Raw genomic sequence first — 27,904 nt, 5'->3', positions numbered from 1 at the left:
ACTGAGTACTTTTTATTTACTTTTATCAATTTCACGATAGTTATATTTTTTTATTAAACACGCCAGTAAACGAGTAGACGAGACGTATCACCTGACACTTGACACACCAGACGCTTTACAAGTGCGTTGCCGGCCCTTTGGGAGTTAGGATTTTAAGGGTTTTTGGGGGATTGGGAAGATTGGGAAAGGGGGAATAGGGCCTCCAGTAACCTCACTCACACAACGAAACCCAAAGCGTTATTTCACGTCGGTATTCGGTGAGGCCGTGGTATCACTCCGGTCGAGCCGGCCCATTCGTGCCGAAGCATGACTCTCCCACACTTAAAAAGGAATTCTACTACTAGTTTCGTCATGAATTCAATTATATGAAAGAAGTATATATGTAACATAAATATTAAAGAAAAAGTTTTGAAGAATTTAAAGTGGACAGACATTTCTCGAATTAGGCACTTTTTTCTTTAAAAGTGTATCAGAACTCAACGTTGTTATCGTTTACTTATAGAGCTAAAATATAGTTCCAGTTATAAATTACCGTATTTAGATTAAGAGTTTAGAAATAAATAGTGACATTACATTTATCTATTTTAAAATTATTTTAGGGTTAACATAGATAACGGCGCCGTGCGTGTGAGTTGACGGTTCGTTCGGTTAATCTAATCTTATCTAAATAGGTAACATAATCTTCCACCGACGCCTGAGATTGATACAATCACTCAGGAAACGTTCTACTCTAAACTTCCATCTGCCTATTGTCTAGGTACCACGGTGATGTGCACGCGCATAAATTCACCAGCCGAAATTATAACAAGACGAAATTTATCACCATCTTGATCGTCGACTTCTATTTGTGTCTATTTAAATATAACTAGTTTGTTTTGAGCACCATTTAACATGAATATTTTGTATGAATATTTTTTAAAGAATTACGTCTGATATTGACGTTATACAGAATATATATTTGCCCCATACTAGCATTTACTCCTGTGTCGTGGGCGTGAACATACAATTTCTCATACACATGACACCCAGACCCAAAGCAACAATTTGTGGATCACACTAAAAGTTACTCCGTGCGGGAATCGAACCCGCTGCGCTGCGCGGCAGCCAGTTGCTCAGCCACCGTGCCAACCATACAGTCGTATTATATTGTATATATGTATCTATAATATGAGCTTCGTATCAATGAGACTATAAACATAATAATATTCTCATATTGTATTGATGGAGTATTTTACTCGTCACTCCATACAAATCTACACTTTGCATAGAGCAGTTGGATTCACTACAAAGCAGACTTGATGAACAATTGAAACTATGAAGTAAAAATTCAGAAGTTATTTTTTCAACTTTTAATCCTATCTAAGGTATTTTTCGTTGGAGCTTAACTATGTACCGGTAAACTATGGCAACTTTACCGGGCCCTTGGCAACTTTACCATACTATAGGTATTCGGTATAAACTCATTTATCTAAAAATCTACCCACTAGAATTCTGTTTTGTAATAGAAGTATTTTTTAGACATTAAAAGGAAATATTTACTATATTTTGCGTAGACGTAAGACTGCTATTATGCCAGTAATGGCCGTCACAATGTATGCGTGAAAATGAGCTAAAAGTTAGTTGTTCGTAAATTGTGCTTACAGAGCCTTAACTATTTGTCACAGGTGAGTGAAATTTTGATCTTGTATGTATATTATAGTTGGGATTACTGTTGTAATGTCAGCAATTGCTTTTTCTTTAATTTATTGATAAATAATCGCTTCGGTAATGTTGACACAGGTTAGGGTTGGCAATAAATGTTTTTTTCTTGTTTGTGTGTATGTAACCATTTTCAAATACCTAAGCATAATAGTGAATATCCTGGATGATAAGATATAATGTATTTAATAATACCTCTTGTTTTACAGCCAAAATGGCTCCCATGAAACAAAACCGCAGAAAACTCGGAGCTAGACACTATAAAAATTATACGGAAGTGATGTTATAATTAGCTATGGAGATAGTGAAGTCATAAAATTAAAAAGTCAAGGATTAAACATTATTTTGTAGCCTTTTTTACTTTTAAACATAAATATTATTTTAGAACTTAATTGTTTAAAAGGGAATAATATTTATGTTAGAAATCATTTGTTTAAATATACATGTCATAAAAAAGTTCCTCCTTACACCCCGAGATTAGTCAGGTAAATTACGATTGTGGCAACTTTCCCTAATGTCTGACTAGCTAGTCAGTTGCATTATAATACGAAGAGGTCCTAGATGAAGCCCTCTGTACCTCAACCTCTGCTAGGTAAAGTTGCTTTGATCTGTCGTTTTTTCTTTACTACGGCTAAAATAAGTCGCTAAGAAGATAGACTACAAGTATCTATTCGTGTTTTGTTCTAAAATTTGGTAAAGTTGCCATGTTTTACGGTACCTATTTAATTAGCGTACTCGGAAACAGCAGTATTGAGTTCACATACGATGTGAAATGTACCCATTTCGTCACATACTGCGGGCTGCGACACTTATTATCTGCGTTTCATTTGTTTATCTTTTAACAGATTAGTCAGGTCTTGTCAGTGACTAGCTAGTCAGTTGGACCTTGCTTGCTGACTTTACATTCGCTAAGAAACCAAGTATCTATTCTATATTATAAGTTTGACTGTTTGTGTTATGACATTCAGATTCAACATTACCAAAGATCATTTTCATTTAGTTTTAAGGATTGAATTAACTATGTTAGTTGTCTCACATCTAATACATAAACACACATTTTTTTGCGTAGAATGACGTTATCTATGTTTATGATCACATCAGAAGAGTGTCGTAGCAGCGCATCGCATGGTTATCAGTAAGGCGCACAGATAAGCGCCGATAATTAGCGAGCACGCCCTGGCCTAAGGACCACGTGCTTTGCGGCCGGTCCACCTACTCTAGCCACTATACTTACAGTTCATCTAAAAGGAGTGTATAAGAATCCTGTGCACATCTTACTACCTACATTGGAAGGCAGGTTCCAGTGTGCTATGCCTACACTAAGGTCAATAAAGCGAGAGTGTACATCTCCTCGTCATCTACAATCATAATATATATATCGGTCAAGGTCGCCGTTCGACGCTCGCCCTCGCTCCGCTCGCAGCGCTATTCATATCGTGAGCCTTAGGCGCTCCTCACATCGGATGTGCCGGAGACAGCGACACGATGCTCGCCGACACTCGCCGCAACCGTGGCCGGTTGCCGGCTGCCGGACTGCAAGCCGATCCATGAGAACGATATGTGGCACCCGGCACTCGAACCTTGGAATGTGACCTTCCGTCACTACAGCATATTGAAAGTTCAGTATTCCTTATTTGAGTTTGTGAAAATCAGAACTGTTTCAAGAAATTTGATACAGTCGTGGGTAACAGTTTAAATCCCATTCCCCGGCCCGCACTCATTCACAACTTCTTTCATTTAAAAAACCACACATACGTTACCTATCACAGATTTACCTGTTATAACAGGAAAATAATTTCAATTTGCAAGTCTGACTCAAAAACAGTGCCATTGTCCTTTAATAATCTTCTTAATTCAGAGCAAAATAAAGTAGGAAAGTCGAATTTAAATTTATTTTTCCTACTATCAAATACACAGTAGTGTTTATACTAAATTAGTGTAGTTGTAACATCACATTGTCTTGAATCAATGTCAAACTGCAGCGTAGTTATGTTAAAGTGCGCGAGTTTACAATCACGCATAATGCTAGCTGCTATTAAAGCAATCAGCTGACAGCGAAACGTCCCGCCGCCGCGTGGTGCTCGCACTACTCGTGACCCGCGACTTGCAGCGCCCGCAAGTTACCAACTAGGGAACCGGAAATGTCGCAGTGTGCTCCTCGGCAGTTATCTCGCGACACCACCCTGGCAAACTGGCAAACTTTTCAGAAGTAAGGTCACCCACTATCGATCCGCGCCAGCTGGAGACCGCTCCGCAACATCGCTCGGCAGTCTCGCGGGCCTCGTGAGCCCACCACGGCGGTGGCTCTCGGCCACCCTCAGCCCACCCGACCCGAAGACATCGGATAGCTTCCGTTTTGATCGGTAGACGGCGCGTAGCTACCGCGAGCTATAGGTAAGTAGACGCTTTTCGGGAAGGGGCCACAGGGGCGCGGGTCGATCGAACGGCGGAAGCTTCAATGCGGCAAAGCTTATCATGTGCGGATCCGCAGAGCCGAACATCGTACACGACAAGGCGACATCACTGACCCAGTGCCCCAACGCGCGGACTCTCGGCGTGCGACCAGCACGCGCGCGCTACGGAGCGCGTGACGCGCGCCCAGTGCCTATTGCTCGGGTCTAGGCAGCCCCTGCACGCCGTGCTCCCTGTTCCCGACGTCTTTGAACATCAACCAACAACTAAGGAAGTACTCACCGTTTCCGTTTATAAGGGGGTAGTCGTCGTCGTGCCGGCCGATGTACGTCTTCAGCGGGGTGTCCGTAAGGGAAGGCGACGATCTATCCCTGTCGCTCATAATAGTCACTTATAACACCGGGTACAGACTCGATACAACAACACTAGACGGGGAGACCGGCCCCGCACGCTCGTCTCCAGACACGACCGACCTCCGGCCCGCGGCTCGCGCGGCGAATAAATAATTAAATACTGGCAGCGGCAGCTATCCGCGTAGCTCGCGCCTCCCTCCGCGCAATCAATTGCCCGCGGCGTCGCCTGCCGCAGCAGCGCCACCTGCCGGCGGCCGCGGCGTCTCAGACCGCGCACATAGGTGGCGCTGCTCTCAACGCGAGAATGGCTATCCGCATTTCGTTTAGTTTATCATTATTTCGTTGGATAAGTATATTATCAGCACTATCTGACATCTGTCACCATTAGGGACATTTATAATGCAATAGACCGTCTTCAGTTCAATGTGCTCAATGTTCTTCAATGCGGTTTCTGTAAAACATCTCGAGGATATTTCGTTTCAAACGGCGCTTGACTGCGTTGTTTACCTGCTGCTCTGCGAATTGTCGTAGGTTCAATTTCCACAAGGAACAACTGTTGAGTAATTAATAAATTTTTATTCAAGGTTTAATGTGTGTGTGTGTGTGTATGTAAAACTAATTTGTGTTCGTAATGTATCTTATTGTAATCATATGTTTCTTCATAACCACTTAAAATAAATAAACTGTTTTTCCGTCTCTGTTTGTTTTCTTTTCTAGACCATATACTATATCAGTTGTTACTATACTAAATACTATTGTATTTAGTATATGGTACCCGTATGTGTACCAGTAAGAGGTCACCTACCTAAGGACACGACGGGGCTCTACCCACGTAGGGCACACCACTATCGTATGCTCCGTGTCCTCCGGTTGATTCTCGCAATGACGACACCCGGCCGTTTCCTCCCGCCAAATCCGAAACAGGTACTTACCGAAATTTCCGTGTCCAGTAAGCACCTGTTTTAGGCAGTAAATGAGGACGCCGTGACGTCTCACAAGCTACTCCGCGAAAAGGGTACTTACCGCTGCTATAACAGCGAGCCCATGTAGTGAGCATAAATGAAATAAAAAATTGGGAAGTTTTTTTTGCTTACGCGCTTTGGGACCCCTGTGGCCGTGATACGGTAGATACGGCGCTAGCAAAGCCTTTGGATACAAATGAAGTAACAATAATTTCGACACCAGCAATTTATACTACGCTAACTCGAAATTTGGTAAAAACGTTTTTTTATGTCAAGTTGCTTAAAATGTGTTTTTACATACGTAATAAAAAAATTGAGAAAAAATATGCAAAAATAAGAAAGTTACAAATCTTATAAAACGCTAAGTAAAGGTACTTTTTGAAATCACTCGATTTATATTACGCCAACTATTATTAGCGGAGTGTGCGCGGGGATCACTTTGGTCAAAGTCCGTGCAACACTGCACTAACTCATAGTTAGCGTAGTTTAGTGCGTTCGTGTGTATACTTGTTCGTTTGTAAAATGAACTACTTAGCGACTTTTACATAGTAAATACTTATGTGTTAACGTATTAATTAGTTTATTAATGGTACGTTGACTATTCTTTTTGTAAGTAAGTACATGTTCTTTATAAAAATATTGAAATATGCATCAGATGATTGATCATGCACTACGACCACCCGTACTACACTACGCTAACATTAGTTAGACGTGTATAATATGTAACATTTTTTTGATGAGTTACGTTTATATACGGCTAACTTGCGCTAAATCGAAAAATAAAAATAATTAAGGAAATATAAATATGAGATATTACAATGAATAAATTACACATTAAGCATACCAAATTTCAAAAAAGTATCTTAATTAATGTAAAAGTTATCACGTTTTTCCCTTTAAACGCCTCTACTGTAAAGTACGCTTTTTTGAGTTAGCGTAGTATAAATTGCTGGTGTCGATTTGTACCTCTATTAATCCACCCTGGGTCGCATGATATTACTTTAACAATAACAAACATGTCTGTGTTTCCTGATGGGTATAACCTGTGTGTCTTCAAAGCCCGAGTGAATAGGTTGCTTATGGGCAGACGTGCTCCATCGTAGGCCGCATCATCACTTACCATCAGGCGAGATAGCGGCCAAACGTCGGCCCATCTATACTAATATTATAAAGCTGAAGAGTTTGTTTGATTGTTTGTTTGTTTGAACGCGCTAATCTCCGGAACTACTGGTCCGAATTGAATAATTCTTTTTGTGTTGAATAGTGCATTTATCGAGGAAGGCTATAGGCTATAAAACATTACGCTATGACCAATAGGAGCCGAGCAGAGCGGGTGAAACCGCGCGGAAGTAGCTAGTTTAACATAAAAAAAATTACATTTTCTGAAAGTATCGGTCAAGTTACATTAATAAAACACAAACTATTACTATGACTTCTTTCTATTGTGCAAATGAGCCTTAAAGTATCTAATGCATCGCATATGTTGTGTATCTTAATATTTCTGTCACCAAAGTATCGGTCAAGTTTAATTTGACACAAACTATGTATTACTATGACTTCTTTCTGTGTTGCAATTCGCAACTCGCAACTGAGGCCTTAGAGTAAAAAAATGTAAGGCATCCTTAGCGGAAGATTTGCCTTCAACCTTTATTTACCAGTAGCCAAAGACTTATATAGGTATCTACTTCATTTCATTTTGCGCAGGGTTTACTCAGCAGCGGATGAGTGACCGCGCTCAGGGCTGCTACGCAAGTACGCAACACGAAGCAGTTCGGATTTACAATATTCCAAAACCCCAAATACATAATCTCATTACAAAAGTCTTGCTAATGTATATCAAGCTCTCACCTCGGACATTTCAACGGGTTGCCGGGGTTCGTAGCAGGAATAGGAACGGGGTGGTATTAAGGCATTACTAAGTATTACACACTACACTCCTTCTCGCCTTACCCAAGGCGGGAGAACTCATTAAATATCACTTTCACTGCTCAAAAAAAAAAATCTCAGTACTCCCTAAAATACTTGCATGATTAGATAATGCTACGTGAGCTGAATCGTTTTTTTTTTATTTCGTTATTTGATTTATTTGTTAGTACATATTTATGTATGGACACCAAGAAAAATTAAACGTAACTCTATCGTACCTGAAGCCGGAGCTGCAGGTTTACCGGGGCTCCGACTCGAAAAGCAGGAGTAGGAACGGGGTGGTTTTTAGTCAGTAAGAGTCTAACACTCCCACTCGCCTCGCCCACGGCGAGAGAAGTCATTGAATGATTTTCCCCCCTTAAAAATAATCGTACCTAAATAACGACTGTTTTTAACCTTTATGAATAATACTTGGTTTTTCAAAATCCACTTTTCTCTGAGCATTTTGTAATATATTTTCAAGGAACGTATGTAGAGTAAACAAGAAATATTTTTTAAATATATCTAAATAAATATAAATATCTTTTTAAATAAATATATCTATAGCTATATCAATGATATTCAAATGACTATAGCTTTTTTACTTACGAGTTATAGAGTTAAGAGTAAAAAATAGAAATACTTTTTTAAAGTCTATATACAAAACAAATTAGGCATCTTTATGTTCTACTCGGGTTCTATTGAAAGTCTACGTGAGCCGCTTTTTCGTAGCAACAAGACTACGATATTTTGTTATCTTATTTACCCTTCACTAGGTACATGGCAACTGTCAGAGTTGACTTCTTAGATTGTGCGGTCTATAATTCGGTTTACATGAAACTATTTGAGTTTTTCTCTTCTTGTAAAACATACGAATTAGGGTATCTTTTAAAAAAAGTGATCAGATAAGTACTATCACACTTTATAAATATTATGAATGTAAAAGTTTCTTTGTTTGGATGTTTGTCGGTTAATCACGCCGAAACTACTGAACGGATTTTGATGAAACTTGGTATACAAACTGGGTATGAGCTGATTTGGGTGATAGAATACATGTTATCCCCCGAGAACGCGGGCGAAGAAGCTGGCAGAAGTAGCTGTTATAGTGACAATGAATCGAAAAAGGTATGTAAGAATCGTAGCAATTGGCGTTCCATTTCCATAGTCCCTGCCTACCGCCATGGGAAACAGGCGTGAGGTTATTAATATTATGTTAACCTTAATTCATCACAAAACAATCAAAATCATTATGCTGCTAATGTTTTGCAAACTATTAATGACACGACTGATGGTTGTTGATGAAGCGAAGTAGGTGTGTAAGCATCGTGGCAATAGGCGTTGCATTGTCTCTGACTGTCTACCCCCATGGGAAACAGGCGCGAAGCTATGTATGTATGTAATGGCATTTTTTTAAAAGTAACTGCTTCTATATTTTTGAATGTAAACCACTCTCAATAAGGTGTTTGAGAACATAAGTATGGGATTTGTGTATTATAGGGTTTTTAGTTACCAAAATATTTCCATAGTCGTATCTCTGCAAATAGTTTAATATTAAAGCTAAAAAAGTAAAAGTAACATAATATATAGAAATTTGCGGCCGCTGAGAGTTGTTTGCGGCAATAAAGTCGTTCCACCGCTTGTTTGTGTCAGGAGACACAGCGGAAGGAGCAAAGGTGGGCGGCGGGACACCGCTGCTGGAGGGGAGCGGGGCGGCGGGCGCGGGGGCAGGGGCGGGCGCGTGCGCGGGCGCCGGCGCCGGCTCCGCCTCCGACACATCCTTGCGCGAGCGCCGCGCGCCCAGCGCCCCCAGCGCAGCTTTCAACTCGCGCTCCGCCACGCTGGCGCCCGTCGTACGCATCGCGATCTCTGCACACAACAACATCACGTCAGTCAGTGGACGCGCCTGAGAAGCACTAGGTCGAGGTACCCACTGGACATATGTATAGGGAACCACGTCATTAAGAATTTCGCAGGGAACTACAAATACTAAATTGCTTCAATGCTTCTGCTTTATGCATACAATACTTACTTGCATATAACCTTATCATCTCTAAGGTCTTTCTATTAGTTATGGTAATGTCCTCCTTTTTTTGAAGTCGGTTAAAAAGAAGTTGTCGCACCCTAGTGCGGAACAACTTCTCCGTTGACACAACGCACCCAAAACACAGGTGAAAGTCCTAACTTCCACCTGTGTTTTAGGTGTGTTAACAAACATACAATTATTGTACATACACATGTCACCCAAACCATTGATTCCACCCAAACGATTCGTGCAGGAATCGAACAGACTGCACGTCGCGCGGCATCCAACTTGCCCAGCCGCCGCGGTCACTATTAGCAACCATGGCAAGTATTTTGTTAAAACACAGTGGTGTAGCTAACGCTATACATATGCTAAAGCTATACATAGCTATACGGGGCCCCCGTAGCCCGGGGCCCCCATCGAAGGCGGTATTTTTGCGTAAAGCATGCGTTCAAAAGTTGGCAGCAACTTTAGTAAAATTAACGTCATCGTAAGGGTCCCCAAACATGGGCTCACTGTTATATCATTTGAGGCTTAAGAGACAGGGCGGGAAAAGTTATTGAATGACTTTCCCACCTCAAAAAAGGGGCCCCCAATTATTATATTTATTACCTATGCAAACTACGCCACTGTTACTTTTTATTAAGCTTTTAGGAACAAACAGAATGTTCATTATGTTTTCTTAAATGAAGTACATATTTGAAACCTATGTCTTGTACACTTTATTTTGTTTCTGTCAGACCAAGTTGTCACTTTATTCTATTTTTTTATTTTTTTTATTTTTTTTTTATTTATTTCAAATAGACCAGGAAGGCACTTTTGAACGTCAAAGCAAATATAATAATATTAATAACGTCTGTCTGTCGGTCAGTCCTCTAGTGAAGCTATTTGCTCGTTCCAAAGTGTAGATTCCTATGGAGAAGAACGAGCAAGAAACTCCATAGGTTACTCTTTTTCAATCAGATTTACAATACAATTCTTGGTTACATTGTTTCGATTACTTCAGCTATGTGAGAACAATGTAAAACTTATATACAGTCAAAGTGCCTTTTAAATTTCCTGCTGCCGTCTAGTTTCTATCGGTTGGAGGTATTAGAGTATTCTGTGGTCAATAGTCGTTCATATAAGTAGTATTATTAGCTCAAAAATTTAAAAGACAAAGAAGATTAACTAAAACTTTGCGGTTTACTCTCGTAATTTACGTAAATATTTGGAGAAAGTTAGCTGCGGACCACCTAGCGGGTTTACCGGGGTTCTATGTCGAAAATCAAGAGTAGGAACGAAGTGGTTTTTAGTCAGTAAGAGTCTGAGACTGACACTCTCTCTCGCCTCGCCCAAAACGAGAGAAGCCGTTGGATAATTTTCCCCCTTAAAAAATATAATAAAGTCGCGTGTGCGCCCGCTGCTCATGTTGAGAGTCCCCCTAGTAGAGCTTTTCTCCATATATTTATGTGAATAAATCGTATTTCATTAGTTAATTTACTATGTCTCACGATAGTTATTTCTAATATAATAAACAAAGAAGAGAATAGGGATGATAACGGGGTATGAAAAATGATCCTACACGACGATCAAGGAATGTATTATAAAATATACAAGGCATTATAAATAAATATGATTTAATTTCTTGGTTCTAATTAACAAACAGTAACAAGGTGAGGTACAACATTCAAAATAGCACTTTAAACACGTAAACATAATAACATTGATTAGAACGGAATCCAGGAATTGAGGAGAGTGCAGGCGAGAGCCAACAGTGTGCAAGCGCGGACCGTGCGCTGTAATCGGAGTGCGCATGCTCCGTTCTCGAGAAGCGCTGTGTCAACATAGTCGCAAACCTGCTGGTCCCAGTTCTCGGTCAGCTCATTGATGTTCTTTGAGTTAGCGACCAACTTATGTCGCATCAACTTCTTCACTCGGTTGAGCCGCTCGGGATTGTCGTCAGAAACCTCGCTCGCGCGCATCCAAGGTATAATGCTGGAAGGAGGCTCCACCATCACCACCGTTGGCACGTAGCGCGTCACCTGCAGCAGTACCGGTGGCTTCTTAGTGGGGGGGTCGATATGCAAACCTTCCTTTCGTTGGTCTTTCTTCAGGATGGATAGTCTGGATTTTTCGGCGAGTGATAATTCCTTACTGTTAATAAGAGCGCTACTTGCGGGGATGGTAATGGCAGGGGTGGTGGTGGTAGTGGTGGTGGTCGTACTGGTAGTGGTCGTAGTGGTGGTGCCGGTGGTGGTAGTCGGTGGAGGCGGCGGGGTAGTGGGGGCGGGGGGCGCGACGCGGCGGTTATGCTCGAGGTGGTTATCTGCTTGGTCGTCCTCCTCGTCCTCGAAGCGCTTACGTCCAGGCGGCAACATACGCCGGTTGGTCCACAGCTTGTCCAGGTAGCTTGTAGCCGACGGCCGGCTGGCCCTCTCTGAGCACACACAACGAGCGTTTCGTTAGCTTTTCTGATCTTCAAGCTGAGGCACTTACAGAGCACGATCGTCAGGAGGTTGACAACATTAGGTACAAACAACGTTTGCCACACTGTTTAAATGAAGTTATCGTAGATGTAAACAGTCTAACCAATGCAGCCATGTCATCACATGTCTTGTGCAATGTACTTTACATTTGTTAAGCACGTACCTATGGTGTATTTCTATTTAATGATGTTAAATGATTCGAATTCGGCGTTAAATAATTCAGAATTATAAAAAAAAAAATATTACGATACCTAATCGTAAGTTAGGTCAAATTAAATCAAAAAGTTTTACTAATGAAATTCTTTTCTTCCACGACGGACAAGTATAAACGTGTCTTAGTGGTTGTAAGAAAATACTCGGTGGGTCCATCGTGAACTAAATTATACGAATGTTACGTATTCAACGTACCTGTTGTTCTCCGAAGAAGCGAGGGCAGTTTGCTTTTGATACTATTGACTCTCTTCATGTCGTAGTAGTCGTCGTAGTCGTCGTACGCCTTGGGCCTTGCCTTGCTGGCGGGTTGCACCCTGGTCTCCTCATCCTCATCGTCCAAGGTCCGGAAGCGGTCAGCCGGGCGCGCGTCAGGCGGTCGCGTACGATGAGGCGGTTCTTTTTCTACTTCGCCCTTCAGGTGCGGTTCCAGGTCCTGCTCGTCGTCGTACGCCAAGTCGAGGTCGCTACTCTTTCTCTTCACCTGCCTGTCCCTCGGTTTCCTCCGGCGCCTGGTAGTAGCTTCGTTTAAAAATTTAGCATCTTCGTCAAATTCTTTACTCTTACCTTCTGGAAAGTCATCTTTATCTAAATTGAAATAGTCTTTTCTATCTATATCACTAACAACATCTTTCCTATCTCGACTATATTTTATTGGACGTCTGGATGGCGACTCTTCGTCTCTAGCAGGGCTCTCTTGTTTGAGCCGAGTCCGATGCTTGGCGTAGCGGTGACTCGGTCTCAGTTTAGGGAAGTCCTCCTCGCTCGAGCGCTGGAACTTGTGGATAACGTCTGCGGTCGCGCTGTCCATGATTCTAATCAGTCCTCTTTGTTTTCTCTCTCTCCCTGGTTTTCTCCACACTTCTGTATCTTCGGAATCCTTCATGGGTTTCTCAGTTTTTACTGTAAATCAGATAATACAATATTTATGTACGTAGTGTAGATGTTACATATTTTATATATTATTAGGTACTTAATAGCGAGTGTGAGTGATGAATGCACATGAATGGGTTTCTGCCTTCCTCCATCTGAAAATGTGCGTTTAAATACAGAATAAAGTATTTAACATTATGCGTAATTATGATTACACAGGAAGTTAGTCGGAAGTGTGGTTTTGTGGGTCAGTGGGTAGGGTAGCCTTAGGGGCGGATCAGTGCTTACTGCGTGGTTCCTCTTCGTATTTGTAGTCGGGCGAAGCGGGCGCGTCCGGGGATTGGCCGCGGTAGTCGTCTGAGGCGGGGGCGCCTCCGTCGCGCGGCGCGTCGTAGTCCGCGGCGGCCACGCTGCCGTACGCCGGCATCTTCACGCCCGAGTAGTCGACGTAGCGCGCGGCCGACGCAGCCGCAGCGCACGTCAGCGCCAGCAGCAGCGCGCGCGCCATCACACGCTCCCGTCGCCCGCCGCGCTTGTGTTAATCTCACTCTATATTGCTGACTTGCCACTGTGACTCTCTGTTACACACACAAATTGCGACATATTTTTGCAAATGTAACTATAAATTTGACATTGAAGGATTATCATGTGTTTCTATTTGTTGACAGCCCCGGCGAGTAAATATTTACCAGCCTGTATTCTATCTCTCGATTTATGTTATTATAGTGTTATTATAGTTATTATATCTGAAATAATGTATTATAGTCATATTATTCGACGCTAACAACAGTAACAATATTTTCTATAAACTATGACTAATGTTGTAACACGGGCCAGACAGAATCACCCGCGCACGTGTTTCATTAACTTCATTCATACTTCAATACTGTCAAAAGTAATTCAATCTGACTGATACTCTCGAAATTGTAACAATGATTTTTCTATAATTAAATTTATTAAAAAATAAAAAACAATAATGTAACTCCATACAATCTTTCTAAATCTACGATGAAGTAACTGGTGATATCTACACATTTATTGACGCTATGAGTGGGACAAAAGATAATGTAAACAAAGAAGAACCAGACTGTGATTGCTACGCGGATGCACGCACCAAGTCGACCTGCCCTCCGACGCGGAACGTGACGCACCCCCTGGTAGCTAACCGTCCAGCCCGTGGCGCCCGTACACCCTGTAGCGCCTGTAGCGCCGCCCCCTCACGTGCTCACCTCGCCTGTTCTGTTGCAGCGGTACTATGAGTTCACCCAGGAAGAGATGAAAGCGCTGGAAGAATGCGACACAGAGAGCTTCTACCAGCGCTGCTTGCCGTTCAGCGCAATTCTGGCCACTTTGACGTACACTGCCATAAAGAACGGTAAGAGCACTTGATTATAATACTCGACTCGGAGTGTTCGGTAGGGACGCCACGAAAATTTTCATAGAAGTAAGAATTTGCCTTAATAGTATAAATCACTGATTGAAATAGAGAATTTTTAATGAATTTTGGTGGTTGTTCCTTCCAACGACTTCTTACTTCTATGAGTCTTTTCAGATATCCTGCACCCCAACCCACACTTCGGCAGTGTACCTAAAATGGGTATGGCCATTTTCACGGGCTACGTGCTCGGGCGTCTCTCGTACTTGAGCCATTGTGACGAGAAGCTGCGGCAGCTGCCACCATCCAGCCACCTCGGCAACGTCATGAGGAAGTACTACGCCGACAACATCGCCTACAACACGCCGAAGCCACCAAAAAAATGATTTGGTTCCACCCCGCTATTTTGGGAAAGAGGGGAGTTAGAAAGAGACAAAAAGTAGCTTATGTGACTCTTTCACCTAATAAATCGCGTTTTGCCGTGAAAAATCGACACACAATCAGACACACACACTTTCACATTAGGTAGGTATAATATAAGTATATTAGTGTGTATGTATATGGATTGGTGTTCGTAATAAAACTAGCAATACCAACTACCGAGATAATAGGTAGGTTAGGTACCTAACTATTTACATATATAATTAGGTATTGCAAAGACACATTGTGGCCGTTGCTCGCTGCTCCTAGCTTGCGAGTGTTATACAGTAAATTAATGTTGTACGAGTAATATGGCATTCGCACAGGTGTTGGAACTCTGCGTTATATTGATACGTCGACATTAAATGTTTTACAAAATGTCATTGTTTTGATTCCAAAGTTAGTTCTGTCACAGGTCCCGTTTACTCATTTTCTACCATCGACGAGTCCTCCTATGTACAGGTAGGTACCAATACAATTGGCATTTTGCACCATGTTATTTTGCATCAATTGCAAATTGTATTTAAATTATTTATGTACAAATGCTATATACGCGACCGCGCCTGCGAAACAGCGCGTACAAGCACTTTCGTGAATACCAATTCGCGACGTCTACCGCGCCCGCGCTCGCGCGTTTATCGTGAACAAGTTAAAATTATTGATGATTGTTATGCCTGGACTTTGTGGATTAAGTCATTTCATTCATCTCGTTCAGTTTCAAGCGTCGAGTTCGTTCGTTTTGAGTGTTACCAAAAAAAGTTAAACTGCGTCGGCAAGTTCCTAGCTTACAAAGTTTCGATCCAGTCCGAAAAGTTTCATGGCGCAGACATGCTAAGAAAAGTTGAGAATATAATTATGATTGACGTTTTCGAAATGTACTTACCACTGTTGGAGACGCTATTCACGAATCCCATATACCGCTTATGTCTTCATTGTGAAAGAGATTAGAATTACCACGAGCCTCTCAACCATTTGTAAAAAATTAAGGTTTTGGTCACATCAATATTGCTAACAAAATCCCCAACATTCGGGAGTCAAGTCGACGGGAAAGGACTTCACTTTTATTCACCTGCTCGTTGGCTAGTTTCACCTATATAGCAAAAAGCCTTAAGCCCAATAAGGCAACCTTATCGGCCTATCACAAGATACGTAGACTTTGACTATCAATTTTGTTATCAAAGAATTATCTTCTTCGCGTAAACAGAAATACCTTTTTTCCTTTAATTATGGAGGGGAACTTTTTTATTTTATTGGGGAAAAATCATATAATTACTTCTCCCGCCTTGTGTGAGGCGAGAGGGAGTGTCAGACTCTTACTGACTAAAAACCACCCCGTTCCTTCTGGGTCTGGTTCTGGTCGGGCGGCGATCTATCCTTGCTCGCCATCCGCAGACCCGAAAGGGCCTCGTTAATGTAAAATCTATTTACTCATGAACTAAATTGGTAGATTGGATCAGGACCTTCTTCGACCGCAGCAGACACAACGGGTGTATAATATAATCCCGTTACACAGGACCTACGAATGCGGGGAATATCCAGACCTCCCTATTCCTTTTTAGTCAGCATGAGTCTGACAATCCCCTTTGTCTTAATGAAGTCCTATGAGGATTTTCTATCATATTTGAGGTAGAAACCTACCTGCCTTACTTATTTCTACGTTAGACATATTGTTTTGCTGGAAATATACATAGGTAAGTATATGATGCGTGGACTCGTGTATTGTGGCGCGACAGAAGCCTATCGATTTCATAAATTAACTATGATTAGAGCCACACTTATATGTTATGACGTGTCGTATGGGTCACTTTAGCGCCCGTGCACACGATGCCTTCGTCACCGCGCCGACGCCGCACCGTTACACTGTATATACGAGTCGCGCGAAGCCCGCCACCGCGCCGCCGCCGCGCCGCCGACGCGCGCTCGCGTTCCTCTCGCCGACTGTTTGATTCATTCCATTACCGGCTGCGTACGAATATGCACACCGCAAGATCGCACGTGACATAAACATGTCTACACAATGAAAAAAAAGAGGTTTTAAAAAGATTACCGTATTTATTTTTCTCCGTATCAGGTAGTTCTGCAAAGTTCTCAATCATTATATTGTAGATCTCAAACCAAGCTTTTAAACTTTTACGCTTGTCTTTATATATTTCCAAAGTTTTGTCCCATAAAACTTGTCTGTCCTCCACATTATTATAAACGTTTCGATATCAAAACTATCCATTGTAATTTATTAAAAAGTGACGCACGTGCACATTTTTACGCGGCCGGTAATGGAATGAAACAGTCAGGGAGGGGAAAGCGAGCACGCGTCGGCGGGCGGCGGCGGCGCGGTGGCGGGCTTCGCGCGACTCGTATCTACAGTGTAACGGTGCGGCGTCGGCGCGGCGACGGCGCGGTGACGGCATCGTGTGCACGAGCGCTTACACAGCCCGATTATTGGCGACTGTGTCTCGCCACCCTAAAAATTCAAAGCAATAAGATTTTTATAGCTACGGCAACTTCGTTCGCGAACTGTCACAATAATATAAGTCATTAGTTGACAGTTGACAGATAAAATACAAAGTCACATAACGTGAATCGTGATTCAGTCAGACACGATCATACGTATGACTGAAATGAACTATTTCAACTAGTACGAGTGCTGTTATTAAAAGTTATTATTTTGTTGACTAATGTCATTTGCCTGCTGAGAGTATGAACGACCCCAACTCATATGGATATCAGGAAAATGCGACAGAGCTGCCGATGGAGCAGCAGCGTCAGGCGGTGCTGCCGGTAAGGTTATTTGCTTGTGGATGATGTTGCCGGTCCGTGCTGTGCGTAACCGTGGACTTATTGGTTCAGTCGGAGTACAAGTTCACTACAGACGAGCTGCGCGTGCTGGGCGAATGCAACAAAGAGAGCTTCTTCCAACGATCCCTGCCTCTAGGCACCACGTTTGGTCTGGGAGCCTATTACGCTGCACAAAAAGGTTAGTAGCTGCTTACTATAAATATAGCTATAGTACAGTGTATAAATTCTTCAAATAAAATTTGGTTAAATGTGGTAGGTTGTGGACCTCAGAATGTAATACAAAGTAACCATTGCATAATATCTATCAGTAAGTTTATACTGTTATTTTTTGTATGGAAATCCTATTCTTGTATCCAGAAATAATATGTATGTGAGTCCAGCAAAAATATGTGCAATAAAAACTGATGACATGAAAGTTTTCTATTTGTAATTATGTTGGAAGGTAACCGGAGATGATAAAATGTAATTTTACTAAAATAATAATTATTTCTATTCGTTTTTTTTTAATATCTTTGCTTGGTATATTTGTGGTGATTTCTGATAAACTGAGATATTATCAGCACCTTTTGTATGCCTAGATCAGTGTGGATGTTTGAACCAAGATGTTTGAGGAAGAATTCAAACTATGTGACTCTTCTGATTTGTACCTATTGCTTACATAATTTGTATATTATTGGGAATTTAGATGGATTTACATTTGTTTGGGTTGCTATCTTTTTATTATAATAATTACCTTTTTTTTTTGAGGGTGGAAAATCATCCAATGACTTCTCCCGCCATGGGTGAGGCGGGAGGGAGTGTCAGACTCTTACGGACTAAAAACCACCCCATTCCTTCTCCTGCTTTGAGCCGGAGCCCCAGTAACCTTTTACGTTGTCCGCAGCTCCGGATCGGGCATCAGCCCTACTGGGCCCCATCTGTGGTGGTCTGGCTCTTTGAGGTTGTGGTCTGGTTGTGGTCGGGCGGCGAGCTACCCTTACTCGCCGTCCGCAGACCCGCACTTACGGTGGCCAGAGATCGTCACGCGATCCCCGACGCCCGGAGTGTCTTCTGCGGCGGCTGGGGCGTGAGGAGGATAGTTCCCTCACGCGCCCCGCCTCCTCCTTAGCTAGCATGACTGCTTCGCAGAAGGAGGAGACGGCGTCCCATTCCCCCTCGCTCCGCACCACGGCCTGAACTAAAGCCGGACGCGAGAGGTCACCGTCGCCGATCACATCCCTAAGGACACGGCGGTGCTCAGCCCATGCAGGGCACACTGCTACTGTATGCTCCACCGTGTCCTCTGGGTGGTCCTCGCTATAATAATTACCTACCTACCTTATTCTTTTTATTACAATAATTAGGTACATATTTTTATAACCTATGCACAATATTAATTATTTACATTATTAACTCTTATAGAAATACAAATTATAATATATTTTATTATGTGTACATGTTTGACCTTTTTTTTTTTTTTTTTTTTTTGAGGGGGGAAAATCATCCAATGACTTCTCCCGCCTTGGGCGAGGCGGGAGGGAGTGTCAGACTCTTACTGACTAAAAACCACCCCGTTCCTTCTCCTGCTTTGAGCCGGAGCCCCGGTAACCTTTTACGTTGTCCGCAGCTCCGGATCAGGCATCAGCCCTACTGGGCCCCATCTGTGGTGGTCTGGCTCTTTGAGGCGCGCGCGGAACGCGACGCGCCGTACGCACGGGTCTGGTTCTGGTCGGGCGGCGAGCTACCCTTGCTCGCCGTCCGCAGACCCGCACTTACGGTGGCCGGAGATCGTCACGCGATCCCCGACGCCCGGAGTGTCTTCTGCGGCGGCTGGGGCGTGAGGAGGATCGTTCCCTCACGCGCTCCGCCTCCTCCTTAGCTAGCATGACTGCTTCGCAGAAGGAGGAGACGGCGTCCCATTCCCTCTCGCTCCGCATCATGGCCTGAACCAAAGCCGGACGCGAGAGGTCACCGTCGCCGATCACATCCCTAAGGACACGGCGGTGCTCAGCCCATGCAGGGCACACCGCTACTGTATGCTCCACCGTGTCCTCCGGGTGATCCACGCAATGCCGACACCCGGGCGTTTCCTCCCGCCGAATCCGAAACAGGAACCTACCGAAACTTCCGTGTCCGGTAAGCACCTGCGTCAGGCGGTAGGTGAGGACGCCGTGACGCCTCTCTAGCCACTCCTCAAAGAGGGGACTTACCGCTGCTATAACAGCGAGCCCAGCCCTCGGTTGCGATAGTCGTTGCTTCCATTCCGCCATGAGATCGCGCCGGAGCTCATCCCGCCACGCACTAATCTGGCGCGGCAGTGGACTTTCGCCCCGGCGATGCGCCTCCGCACGTAAGCTATATACGTGCGCGAGCACTTTCGCCTCCAGATCCCACGGCGGTGATCCCGCAAGGAGGTTAGCCGCCTCCCCGGAGATCGTGCGGTATCCACGGATCATCCGAATGGCCATGACCCTCTGGGATGAAACCAGCGCACGAGCTGGTCGTCGCCGTAGATTTGGCGCCCACACCGGGGCCCCATAGAGGGCCATGGACCGCACAATCCCCGCGTACAACCTCCGGCAGGAGGCGTTTGGTCCCCCAGGTTGGGTAGGAGCCGCTTTAGGGCAGCCCCAGTCCGTTCCAACTTGGGAGCCAAACGTCGGAAATGTTCCTCGAATTTCCACCGACTGTCGAGGACGAGTCCCAGGTACTTCATCGTCACCTCGACGCCGATGGAAACCCCTCCTGCCATGATCTGGAACCCACCCGGAGGTGGCGCATTCCCGCGTAGAAGCACATGGCCTCGGACTTATGAAGCGCCACCTCGAGTCCCAGCTGCCGGATCCTTTCAACGACTATCGCAACCGCTCTCATCATCAGGTCGGCCGCCGCCTGGTGCGACCTCCCGTGTGCTAGTACCAGCGTATCGTCAGCGTAGCAAACCACGCTGACGCCGCTCGGGAGGTCGGTGCGCAGCACCCAGTCGTAGCCTATGTTCCACAGGAGCGGTCCCAGGACCGATCCCTGTGGAACACCGCGCGACATCTCTCGCCGGTTCCACTCACCTCGGTGACCGGGGTAGATGACGGATCTGTCCGTCAGATAAGCCTCGACTATACGACGGAGATAGGTAGGCACCCGATGATATCGTAGTGCCTCCAAAATGCAGCTCCAGGGCAGAGAGTTAAAGGCGTTGGCGATGTCCAAAGACACCGCCACGACGACTCTACCCCTGGACACTGCAGACCCCGTCGTAAGGTCCCTCACGCGCATGATGGCGTCCACCGTGGAGCGCCCTCTGCGGAAGCCGAACTGGCCGTCCGCACCGGCCCTGTTCCCGTCAGGTGCGCGACGAGGCGGTTTGAAATTATTCTTTCAAATAGTTTTCCCACCTCGTCGAGTAGCACGATGGGCCGGTACGCGGACGGAGAGTCCGCAGGGCGCCCTGGCTTCTTCACGAGGACCAGTTTACCCGCCTTCCATGATAGCGGGAACTGGCCCCTCTCCAAACATGCGCTGAAAAGACCAATTAGTCGAGGCCTGAGAGTCTCCGAAGCCAGGACCCAAGCCTTGCCAGGCAAGGTCGGGTCCCGGGGCGGTGTTCTTGGCGCCCATCCGGCGCACCGCCACTCTCAGCTCTGCCTCGGTCACTTCTGGTGCTGTGTTGTCGTCGTCGTCGCTGTGGCCCGCATCGGGCACCGCAGGGGGCGGAGTCATGCACGGAGGGATGTAGCCCCTCTGTGATTGGGGGAACAAGGTGGTGACCACCTCCTCTACAACCTCTGGCCGGAGACTCTGTGTCAGCGGGGGAGCCTGTGTGCGGAGCTTGTCACGCACCATTAGGTAGGGGCGTCCCCACGGGTCTCTGTCCAGAGTCTCCAGCATCTCCTGGCGGGCCTGGTTTTTGGCCCGCCGGATTTCCGTTTTTAGGGCGACTTTCGCCGCCTTGTACCCCTCATATAACTCCGCCTCTCTAGCTTCCGCGTCTGGAGGACGGATACGAAGCCTGCGGTGCCTTGTGTACTGGCGTCGCGCAGCAACGCACGCACTGCGCAGAGCAGCCAGCTCTTGCGACCACCAGTACATCTGGCGCTTCCGCTGTCCTGGACGGACCCGGGGCATCGCCACGTCACAAATCCTGTACATGGCGTCCTGGAGCCACCGTGCCTCCTCGTTAATGTCGGCAGGCCTGTCCGGTGGTATCACCCAGGCCTGCAGGATGGCGGCTTCCAGGAATAGCTCCCGGTCCAGTTGCCTCAGCGCCCAACGCGGGCCACATGGGGCCTGTCTGACCGGTGGGTCCGCGGACTCAGCGGAAACATCGAACCGGATGTACCGGTGATCGGAATATGTCTCCACTTCCTCCATGACACACCAGTCGACGACACGCGGTGACAGAGCAGGGCTCGCGAACGAAATATCCACAACCGATTCACCCTGCATCCGCACACACGTGGGGACAGAACCCCGGTTCAGGACGACTAGGCCTGTCTCCAGAGCCCAGTCTTCCACCATCCTACCCCGCGTGTCAGTGATCCGGGAACCCCAAGCCAGATTCTTGGCATTGAAGTCCCCGAGGACAAGCACGGGGAGGGAACGGAACCCGACGACGACGTCAACCAACTCCCTCAGGGAGTTGTGGAACTCGGCGAGAGTTCGGTTCGGAGAGAAATACACGCCCACCACAGCGATCTCTCCGAACCGTGCTGCGACACAACCCCGGCCTCTTTGAGCACCCTCAAGAGTCGGGGTACCGGCGGCGGCCGACGAGATGATGGTCACCGAGCCATCGAAGTCCGCCACCCAGTGATCCCTGGGCGGGACGAAATAGGGCTCGGAGACCACGGCGATATTAATCGACCACTGCGCCATGCTCTGGAGTAGTAGGTCCTGAGCGGCAGCGCAGTGGTTGATGTTCGCCTGGAGGAGGCGTAATGAAGTCACTATTGACAATCCATCACGACCTCCTCGGCGGCATTACAGCCGGCAGCGGCCGCGGCGACAGCAGCAGTAGGGGAAGCGGTTGCTACTGCAGTGGCGGCGACGGGAACGACGGGGGTGGCGGAGGGCCTAGCCTTGAGCCTGGTTTTGGCAGGAGGGGAGCAGATTCTGCTCCCGGCCCGGTGATTGGCCGGCTTACCAACTGTCGCGCATGCTTGACAGTGTAGCGGGGCGGAGCACGAGCCGGCCCTGTGACCGGGCTGACCGCAGCGGAAGCAGCAGTCACTGCGGTCCACCTCTGAGGTGCACTTAACGCTCACGTGGTGACCCACGTGGCAGCGGTAACACCTCATAGGCCGAGGCTCGAGCAGTTTGACCTGCGCCGAGACCCAGCCCACCAGGAGCCTTCGACCCTCCTTTATTTTCTTGGCTGCTAAGACGGGGCAGCTCACAGCAACCGTTCGCAACCCCGAATTGTCTGCACGGATGGTGCCTGCCTTCACCTGGTCTGCAGGGCACCCTCCCGTACATGTTTGACCTAAAAAGTAAATCTTATTTTAGAAAATAGTTACTAAGGTTTATGAAGTTAATAATGAATGCAATATCCTATCCAGGTGGTTTATGACTCCTGCTTCTCATGCATGTGTTATAATGTACTTTCTAACATTATTTTGACGCCATTGGCAAATAGTGAACGAAAATGTCTAGAGAAAACCTGGGATTAGCCCAGGTTTTCTCTAGTAAGTAGTAATTTCTAATTGTAAGTTTGCCAACCCGCATTGATCAATCATCAAACATCTTCAGCTTCTCTGTATGGGTAGAGGCCTTTGGTTGGCAGTGGCCACTTATAGGCTGTTGATATGATACACCAGTTAAATATTATTATGAATTAAGAATGTAATTCGTATGAACTATCTGTCATATTTGAGGGTAGCAAAACAGACACATATACTTTAAAAATTCTTTACATTTCAGGTCAAGAAATTATCCTACCAAAATAAAAATATTAAATGATAAATGATATTTATTTTTGCAAAGTTACAATGTAACTCTTTTACACATTAATCTCTTAAATAACTATATGAGGCCGGCCGGGCCGGATAAGTAAACTGTCACTGTATTTTGTTTCACATAAACACTAGTTTTAGAGCAGGAATTCTGATCCTTTTTCTGGTCAAGGACAACTTTTATAATTCTTTTTAAGTTACAGACGGTATATGTATATATGGTCCCACACTGACTTTTTCAGTCACTCATAAAAATAATAACTTTTGGATTAACTTTGAAATTATGTAATTGCTCCTCTCATTTATCTCAAGCCATCCTTCTCACTGGTCCATGGACCACCAGTGGGGACCACGGTTTTTGATGGTACAAACAATAATAGTAATGAAACTCTGCAAAAAACATTAATGTTATACCAATATTATGTTATGAAATGTAAGTGAGGAATGGAATACACAACTTGAACTAACTGACCAATAACTTTTTGTTACGTAACCATTTCTTACTGTTCAGTTTACATTAATTTACCAATGACAATTTCATTATTGCAGGCTACCTTAAGCCCAACCCCCGGTTCGGGCCATTCCCGAAAGTGACGCTGGCAGTAGTGATCGGCTACTTTATCGGTAAAATGTCCTACCAGCAGGCGTGCGCCGAGAAGCTCATGGCACTTCCCGGCAGCTACATCGGCCAGCTGCTGCGAGAACGGAAAAGTGGAAAAGTTATAGGAGGCAGGTAAGTGCCACCCACTACTGACAACCCATTTTAAAATATGCAACTTTATAGTTAAATGAGTTACTTATTATTTATGATACGTTGTGTTTCTGTGCGCGGCTTCACACGCGGTTTATTAAAGGGTAGAGTTAGAAAGAAAAATTGACGAATTTTTGTTAGTCACAAATAGTCCGCATACTATTTTTTAGCCTTGACTGTTGTGGAATTCTCCTTAGAAACTTCCGTCCTCCTTTTTAAAGAAGTGGATGGTTAGAAAAACACTCTCCATCCCTTTAACTATCCTCACAACTTAACTTTCGCATTTATATGTAACTAGCTGACCCGGCCAACTACGTACTGTCTCAAACGAGTGACGATGGGTAGCTAAAGTATTATAATCTGTATTGTATAATAAGTAACCTTAATATCGTTTGTTGTTCCAGTCGAACCACAGTGGGCACTCAACCACCAGGCTCGACGATGTTCGGCGCAAACCCGGGCGACATATACTCGGACGCGGGCCCCGGCAGATCGCTCGACCTGGATACAGAGCGTCCTTTGTTCAACGACGACTCCTACCATCCTGGCTCCTCGGGTAACTACATATATTTTGTATAGCTTACTCCCAAGCAGTTTCACCCACAACTCGGCTCCTATATTAATTTGTTCTCGCATTACAACTGCTGCCTCGCTGGTCTAGTGGTTGGAAGTACGACTGCTGTGTCTGGACTCTCGGGTTCCCGGGTTCGGCAAAGTATTACTGGGCTAACTTCGGTTTTTCGAAAATTTTTCAGTAGTAGTACAGAATCTGGAATTGTGTCCAGTATATGGCAACTAGCTCACACCCTATTACATGGGACTTAAAACACAAATGGTGCCATGCTCCTAAAAAAATACGTTATCGTTTTATACTAACGTTGACTGGTTTTCTCGCCCGCAGCACCTGTCCCGGCGCCGGAGGTCGCCCCCAGAAATCCAAGCCTTTCCTACGACGACTTACGTCGTAAAAATAGAGATGACTACCAAGGTGCCAAACAGGACCCATACAGGTAAATATTGCAATAGTTAATAATATTAGTTAAGAAACCTGTTCTATTGTCAGTTCAACCGATTTTAAATTCTATTCTGTAAGCATAAGGATGGTATTAAAACAAAAAGTTATAAAAGGTTGTGCGGCCAGTAAAAAAGGTTGTCTATAGTCGTCACAAAATAAGAGGTCAACTCTGACATTTGACATAGACTGACTATGTACTGCAAAAACGGCCTCGGAAAATTGAATAAAAAAATTCGTTACTACATTATTCATACACTTTCATAAATATATAATTTAGACATCTTTATCTTTACATAATAGAAAATGTATTTAAATAAGACGAATTATTCAGAGAATAATGTACTAGGCCGTCATTACAATTTCATATCTTTTGTAATTATAAATATATTATGAAAAATTTCAAAATAGAATCATAATTATATGTTTTTGGTATAATTTAACATACGTTTGATCTTTGGTATTGTGGATAATGCTTTGGTTCTCTCATTTTATAAATAAATTATTTGATTTGAATGCACTACGCAGTCTCCCACTATTTCGGAAGTTCTTGAGATATTCTTATAATATTTTCTGATCCGATGATTACAAAATCTAGTTATTTTAACTCGATATGACTTAGGAATCGATTATAAACAGTAACTAATCTAATTTTCTTATTTACCTCTCTACTACTGCTACATGGCAACTGTCAGAGTTGACCTCTTATTTTGTGACGACTATAATGCTATATTTTGAACGAAGTACAGACACTCCTGTCCATATACTTGCCCACTATTGTTGTACATAACTTGTGCATACAGGAAAAAGGCGGGCTAAGCCGTTGCTGAGAAGCAATCTGTAGTGACTCTGAGAGATTGAGAGAATTGGCATGCGCTACGCTAAAACAATGTAACATACATACATCTATTTTATGCTTAGTTAAACTCCATAACATCGTATTTAATGACGATTTGCCACCAGATTTAGTTAGCACCGATGATAATATAGTATATTGCTCTCACTAATAGCATCCTATCATTATCTTACTTATTGTGTAAATATATTATGTAAATTTTTACTCCGTCTTATTCCAAAACTAGTAACTCCTGCGCGATGTCACCCCTTTCTCGATCCCTATTTATCGCAGCGTGACGTTTGATAGCATTCTTACAGAAAAATAACTCTTACTGAAAATCTTGTAAAGACTGTTTTCGTTCTATTAATAATGTTAGGTAAACTAATGTCCAATAGCTATATTTTCATCTCTGCGGTAGGCTCTTTAGCTGTAATCTAAGTGTAATCACCAGATCAAAAAACTTAACAATATCTCAAGAACTTCCGAACTAGCGTGACTACTCATTCAATATGACAAAAAGGTTTATTCAAAGAATTTAATTCAAACGTATAATTTAAACATATTATTTTTACATTATAGAAATTTATTTTGGAAAAAGACGGTTATGCAGCATATTTAATTTTATATGAATAATTATTTACTTCATTTTATTCAAGTGTAAATTGGTACAGTATACTTAGTTGTTATTTTGTTTGAATCAGTAGTAATTTTGTGAGTTGTAGTGCACACAAATATATAGCCTACAGTAATGGTGCGACTGTCGTTTGTTGCAGGACCGAGCTAGGTGCGCCACCGCCCGTGCAGCGCAAGCGCCCCGAGCCCCCGGTGCTGGCGCCGCCCGTGCCGACTAACAAGTACGGTGACGTCATGGAGTAACGTTGCGTCGCTCGTCCACGTCTTGTCATTGCGTAGTTACGAGTCCACAGCGCGTCATTCGTTCGTAAACCGTGATATATTGTGCGCTTACAAAGCCTTGAGATAGATGGTGCTCCGGTACCATTGCACTGTAAAGGCCCCTATAGTCGTTTTACATTGATGGGTATCGTAATGACGTTTGATATTTGAATAGAAGTTTCAATAGAGATGTGGTGATAAAATCGTGTGAATTATCTAACCGATAAAATCCACATACAAGATAAATCGATTAGGAGCACAATGAAACGATTTATTTTCAAAATTAACATATACAGGCATTTCAGTGGCTACTGACCACCTTGCTCATAACGCGTAGGTCCATCTTGGTCACAATTACACCGGCACACAATGTCATTACAATAACCATCAGAGAATAAAAAGACTATAGCATGCATAGTTACGTCAGTTAAACAAGCGTACTTTTTCATAATGTACAAAACTGTTTTAATTGACAATGGAAAATAATAGTTGAGTTTTATAATACGTTGTTTTATTTTAACTGCACAAAATACCTTTTTGTGGCATAAGGTCCTCGTTCATTGGACCCACCCGACCTGACTACTCGTTGCGAGCACCGCCTCAACTACTCGTTGTCGACATGCGGTCCAAAGGTGAACGGCGCGTGGTCAACGAGTTAACGTCGGGTGGTCAACTAATAATCGATGTGCAGTCAAGGAGTGAATATCGTTGGTTCTTAAATTTTAGAGTATAGTCATTTGTTTTTTGTTCTGCGATTATGTCGAATCATTCGCTGGCCACCCGTCGTCCACCCGTGGTCAACGCGGCGAGTAAGGCGATCGACAGTTGATTTTGTGAGCGTATAGAAGTTCATATGAGGAATACTAACCACTTAAGGTGAGGCGATGCTAGTCAGATGCAGGGTGGCTATAATATGAGTTGACTTTTATATACCAAACCCACAATTCTGTTCACTGTACTTCACCTTCAAAATCGAACTCAAATGTG

At 44.3% G+C, this 27,904-nt stretch overlaps 3 protein-coding genes across 23 annotated transcripts in view; 1 reads left to right on the top strand and 2 right to left on the bottom strand.

The window, feature by feature from the left end:
* LOC118268703 (hepatic leukemia factor) overlaps positions 1-4,684 on the bottom strand; it is a 101,186-nt gene extending 96,502 nt beyond the window's left edge. For 5 of the 19 annotated variants that reach the window (XM_050704378.1, XM_035583325.2, XM_050704384.1 and 2 more), the window contains exon 1: positions 4,393-4,678. In XM_050704378.1, the coding sequence (XP_050560335.1) occupies positions 4,393-4,492 (100 nt within the window). In that variant the 5' untranslated portion in view covers positions 4,493-4,678. Of the gene's footprint in view, positions 1-4,392 lie in introns of all 19 variants that reach the window. The other 14 variants (XM_050704379.1, XM_035583302.2, XM_035583367.2 and 11 more) reach the window with 8 other exon arrangements.
* Positions 4,685-10,955: 6,271 nt separating this feature from the next.
* LOC118268812 (DNA ligase 1) lies at positions 10,956-13,671 on the bottom strand. The gene is made up of 3 exons (XM_035583490.2): positions 13,193-13,671; positions 12,230-12,934; positions 10,956-11,772 (listed from the first exon to the last, which is right to left on the bottom strand). Exons 1-3 carry the CDS (start codon positions 13,410-13,412, stop codon positions 11,063-11,065), a joined length of 1,635 nt encoding a protein of 544 aa, XP_035439383.1. The 5' UTR covers positions 13,413-13,671; the 3' UTR covers positions 10,956-11,062.
* Positions 13,672-13,811: 140 nt separating this feature from the next.
* On the top strand, positions 13,812-27,419 carry LOC118268843 (OCIA domain-containing protein 1). 3 transcript variants are annotated; one of them, XR_004783070.2, is made up of 7 exons: positions 13,812-14,061; positions 14,153-14,279; positions 23,972-24,155; positions 24,578-24,729; positions 25,075-25,183; positions 25,989-26,076; positions 26,797-27,419. XR_004783070.2 is itself a non-coding variant. In XM_035583590.2 (6 exons), exons 1-6 carry the CDS (start codon positions 13,951-13,953, stop codon positions 26,897-26,899), a joined length of 786 nt encoding a protein of 261 aa, XP_035439483.2. In that variant the 5' UTR covers positions 13,812-13,950; the 3' UTR covers positions 26,900-27,419. The 3 variants fall into 3 exon arrangements, 2 of the variants coding, with proteins under 2 accessions (XP_035439483.2, XP_035439492.2); XM_035583590.2 differs by lacking the exon at positions 25,989-26,076; XM_035583599.2 differs by lacking the exons at positions 13,812-14,061; positions 14,153-14,279; positions 25,989-26,076 and adding exons at positions 17,253-17,477; positions 17,547-17,673.
* Positions 27,420-27,904: the final 485 nt, after the last annotated feature.

The sequence above is a fragment of the Spodoptera frugiperda genome, chromosome 25 (genome assembly GCF_023101765.2).
Source record: "Spodoptera frugiperda isolate SF20-4 chromosome 25, AGI-APGP_CSIRO_Sfru_2.0, whole genome shotgun sequence".
NCBI classification, from domain to species: domain Eukaryota; kingdom Metazoa; phylum Arthropoda; class Insecta; order Lepidoptera; family Noctuidae; genus Spodoptera; species Spodoptera frugiperda.
The sequence above is the reverse complement of the archived record's forward strand: the minus strand, read 5'-3'. Positions and strand labels throughout refer to the sequence as shown.

Bases quoted from the DNA above. Each gene is read 5' to 3' on its own strand.
- LOC118268843 (XM_035583590.2), top strand. From the start codon at position 13,951: ATGAGTGGGACAAAAGATAATGTAAACAAAGAAGAACCAGACTGTGAT. The intron at 14,062-14,152 runs GTAGCTAACCGT...GTTCTGTTGCAG, and splicing joins GGAACGTGACGCACCCCCTG to CGGTACTATGAGTTCACCCA. The intron at 25,184-26,796 runs GTAAATATTGCA...CGTTTGTTGCAG, and splicing joins GCCAAACAGGACCCATACAG to GACCGAGCTAGGTGCGCCAC.
- LOC118268812 (XM_035583490.2), bottom strand. From the start codon at position 13,412: ATGGCGCGCGCGCTGCTGCTGGCGCTGACGTGCGCTGCGGCTGCGTCG. The intron at 12,935-13,192 runs GTAAGCACTGAT...TCTGATTTACAG, and splicing joins ATACGAAGAGGAACCACGCA to TAAAAACTGAGAAACCCATG. The intron at 11,773-12,229 runs GTACGTTGAATA...GTGTGTGCTCAG, and splicing joins GCTTCTTCGGAGAACAACAG to AGAGGGCCAGCCGGCCGTCG.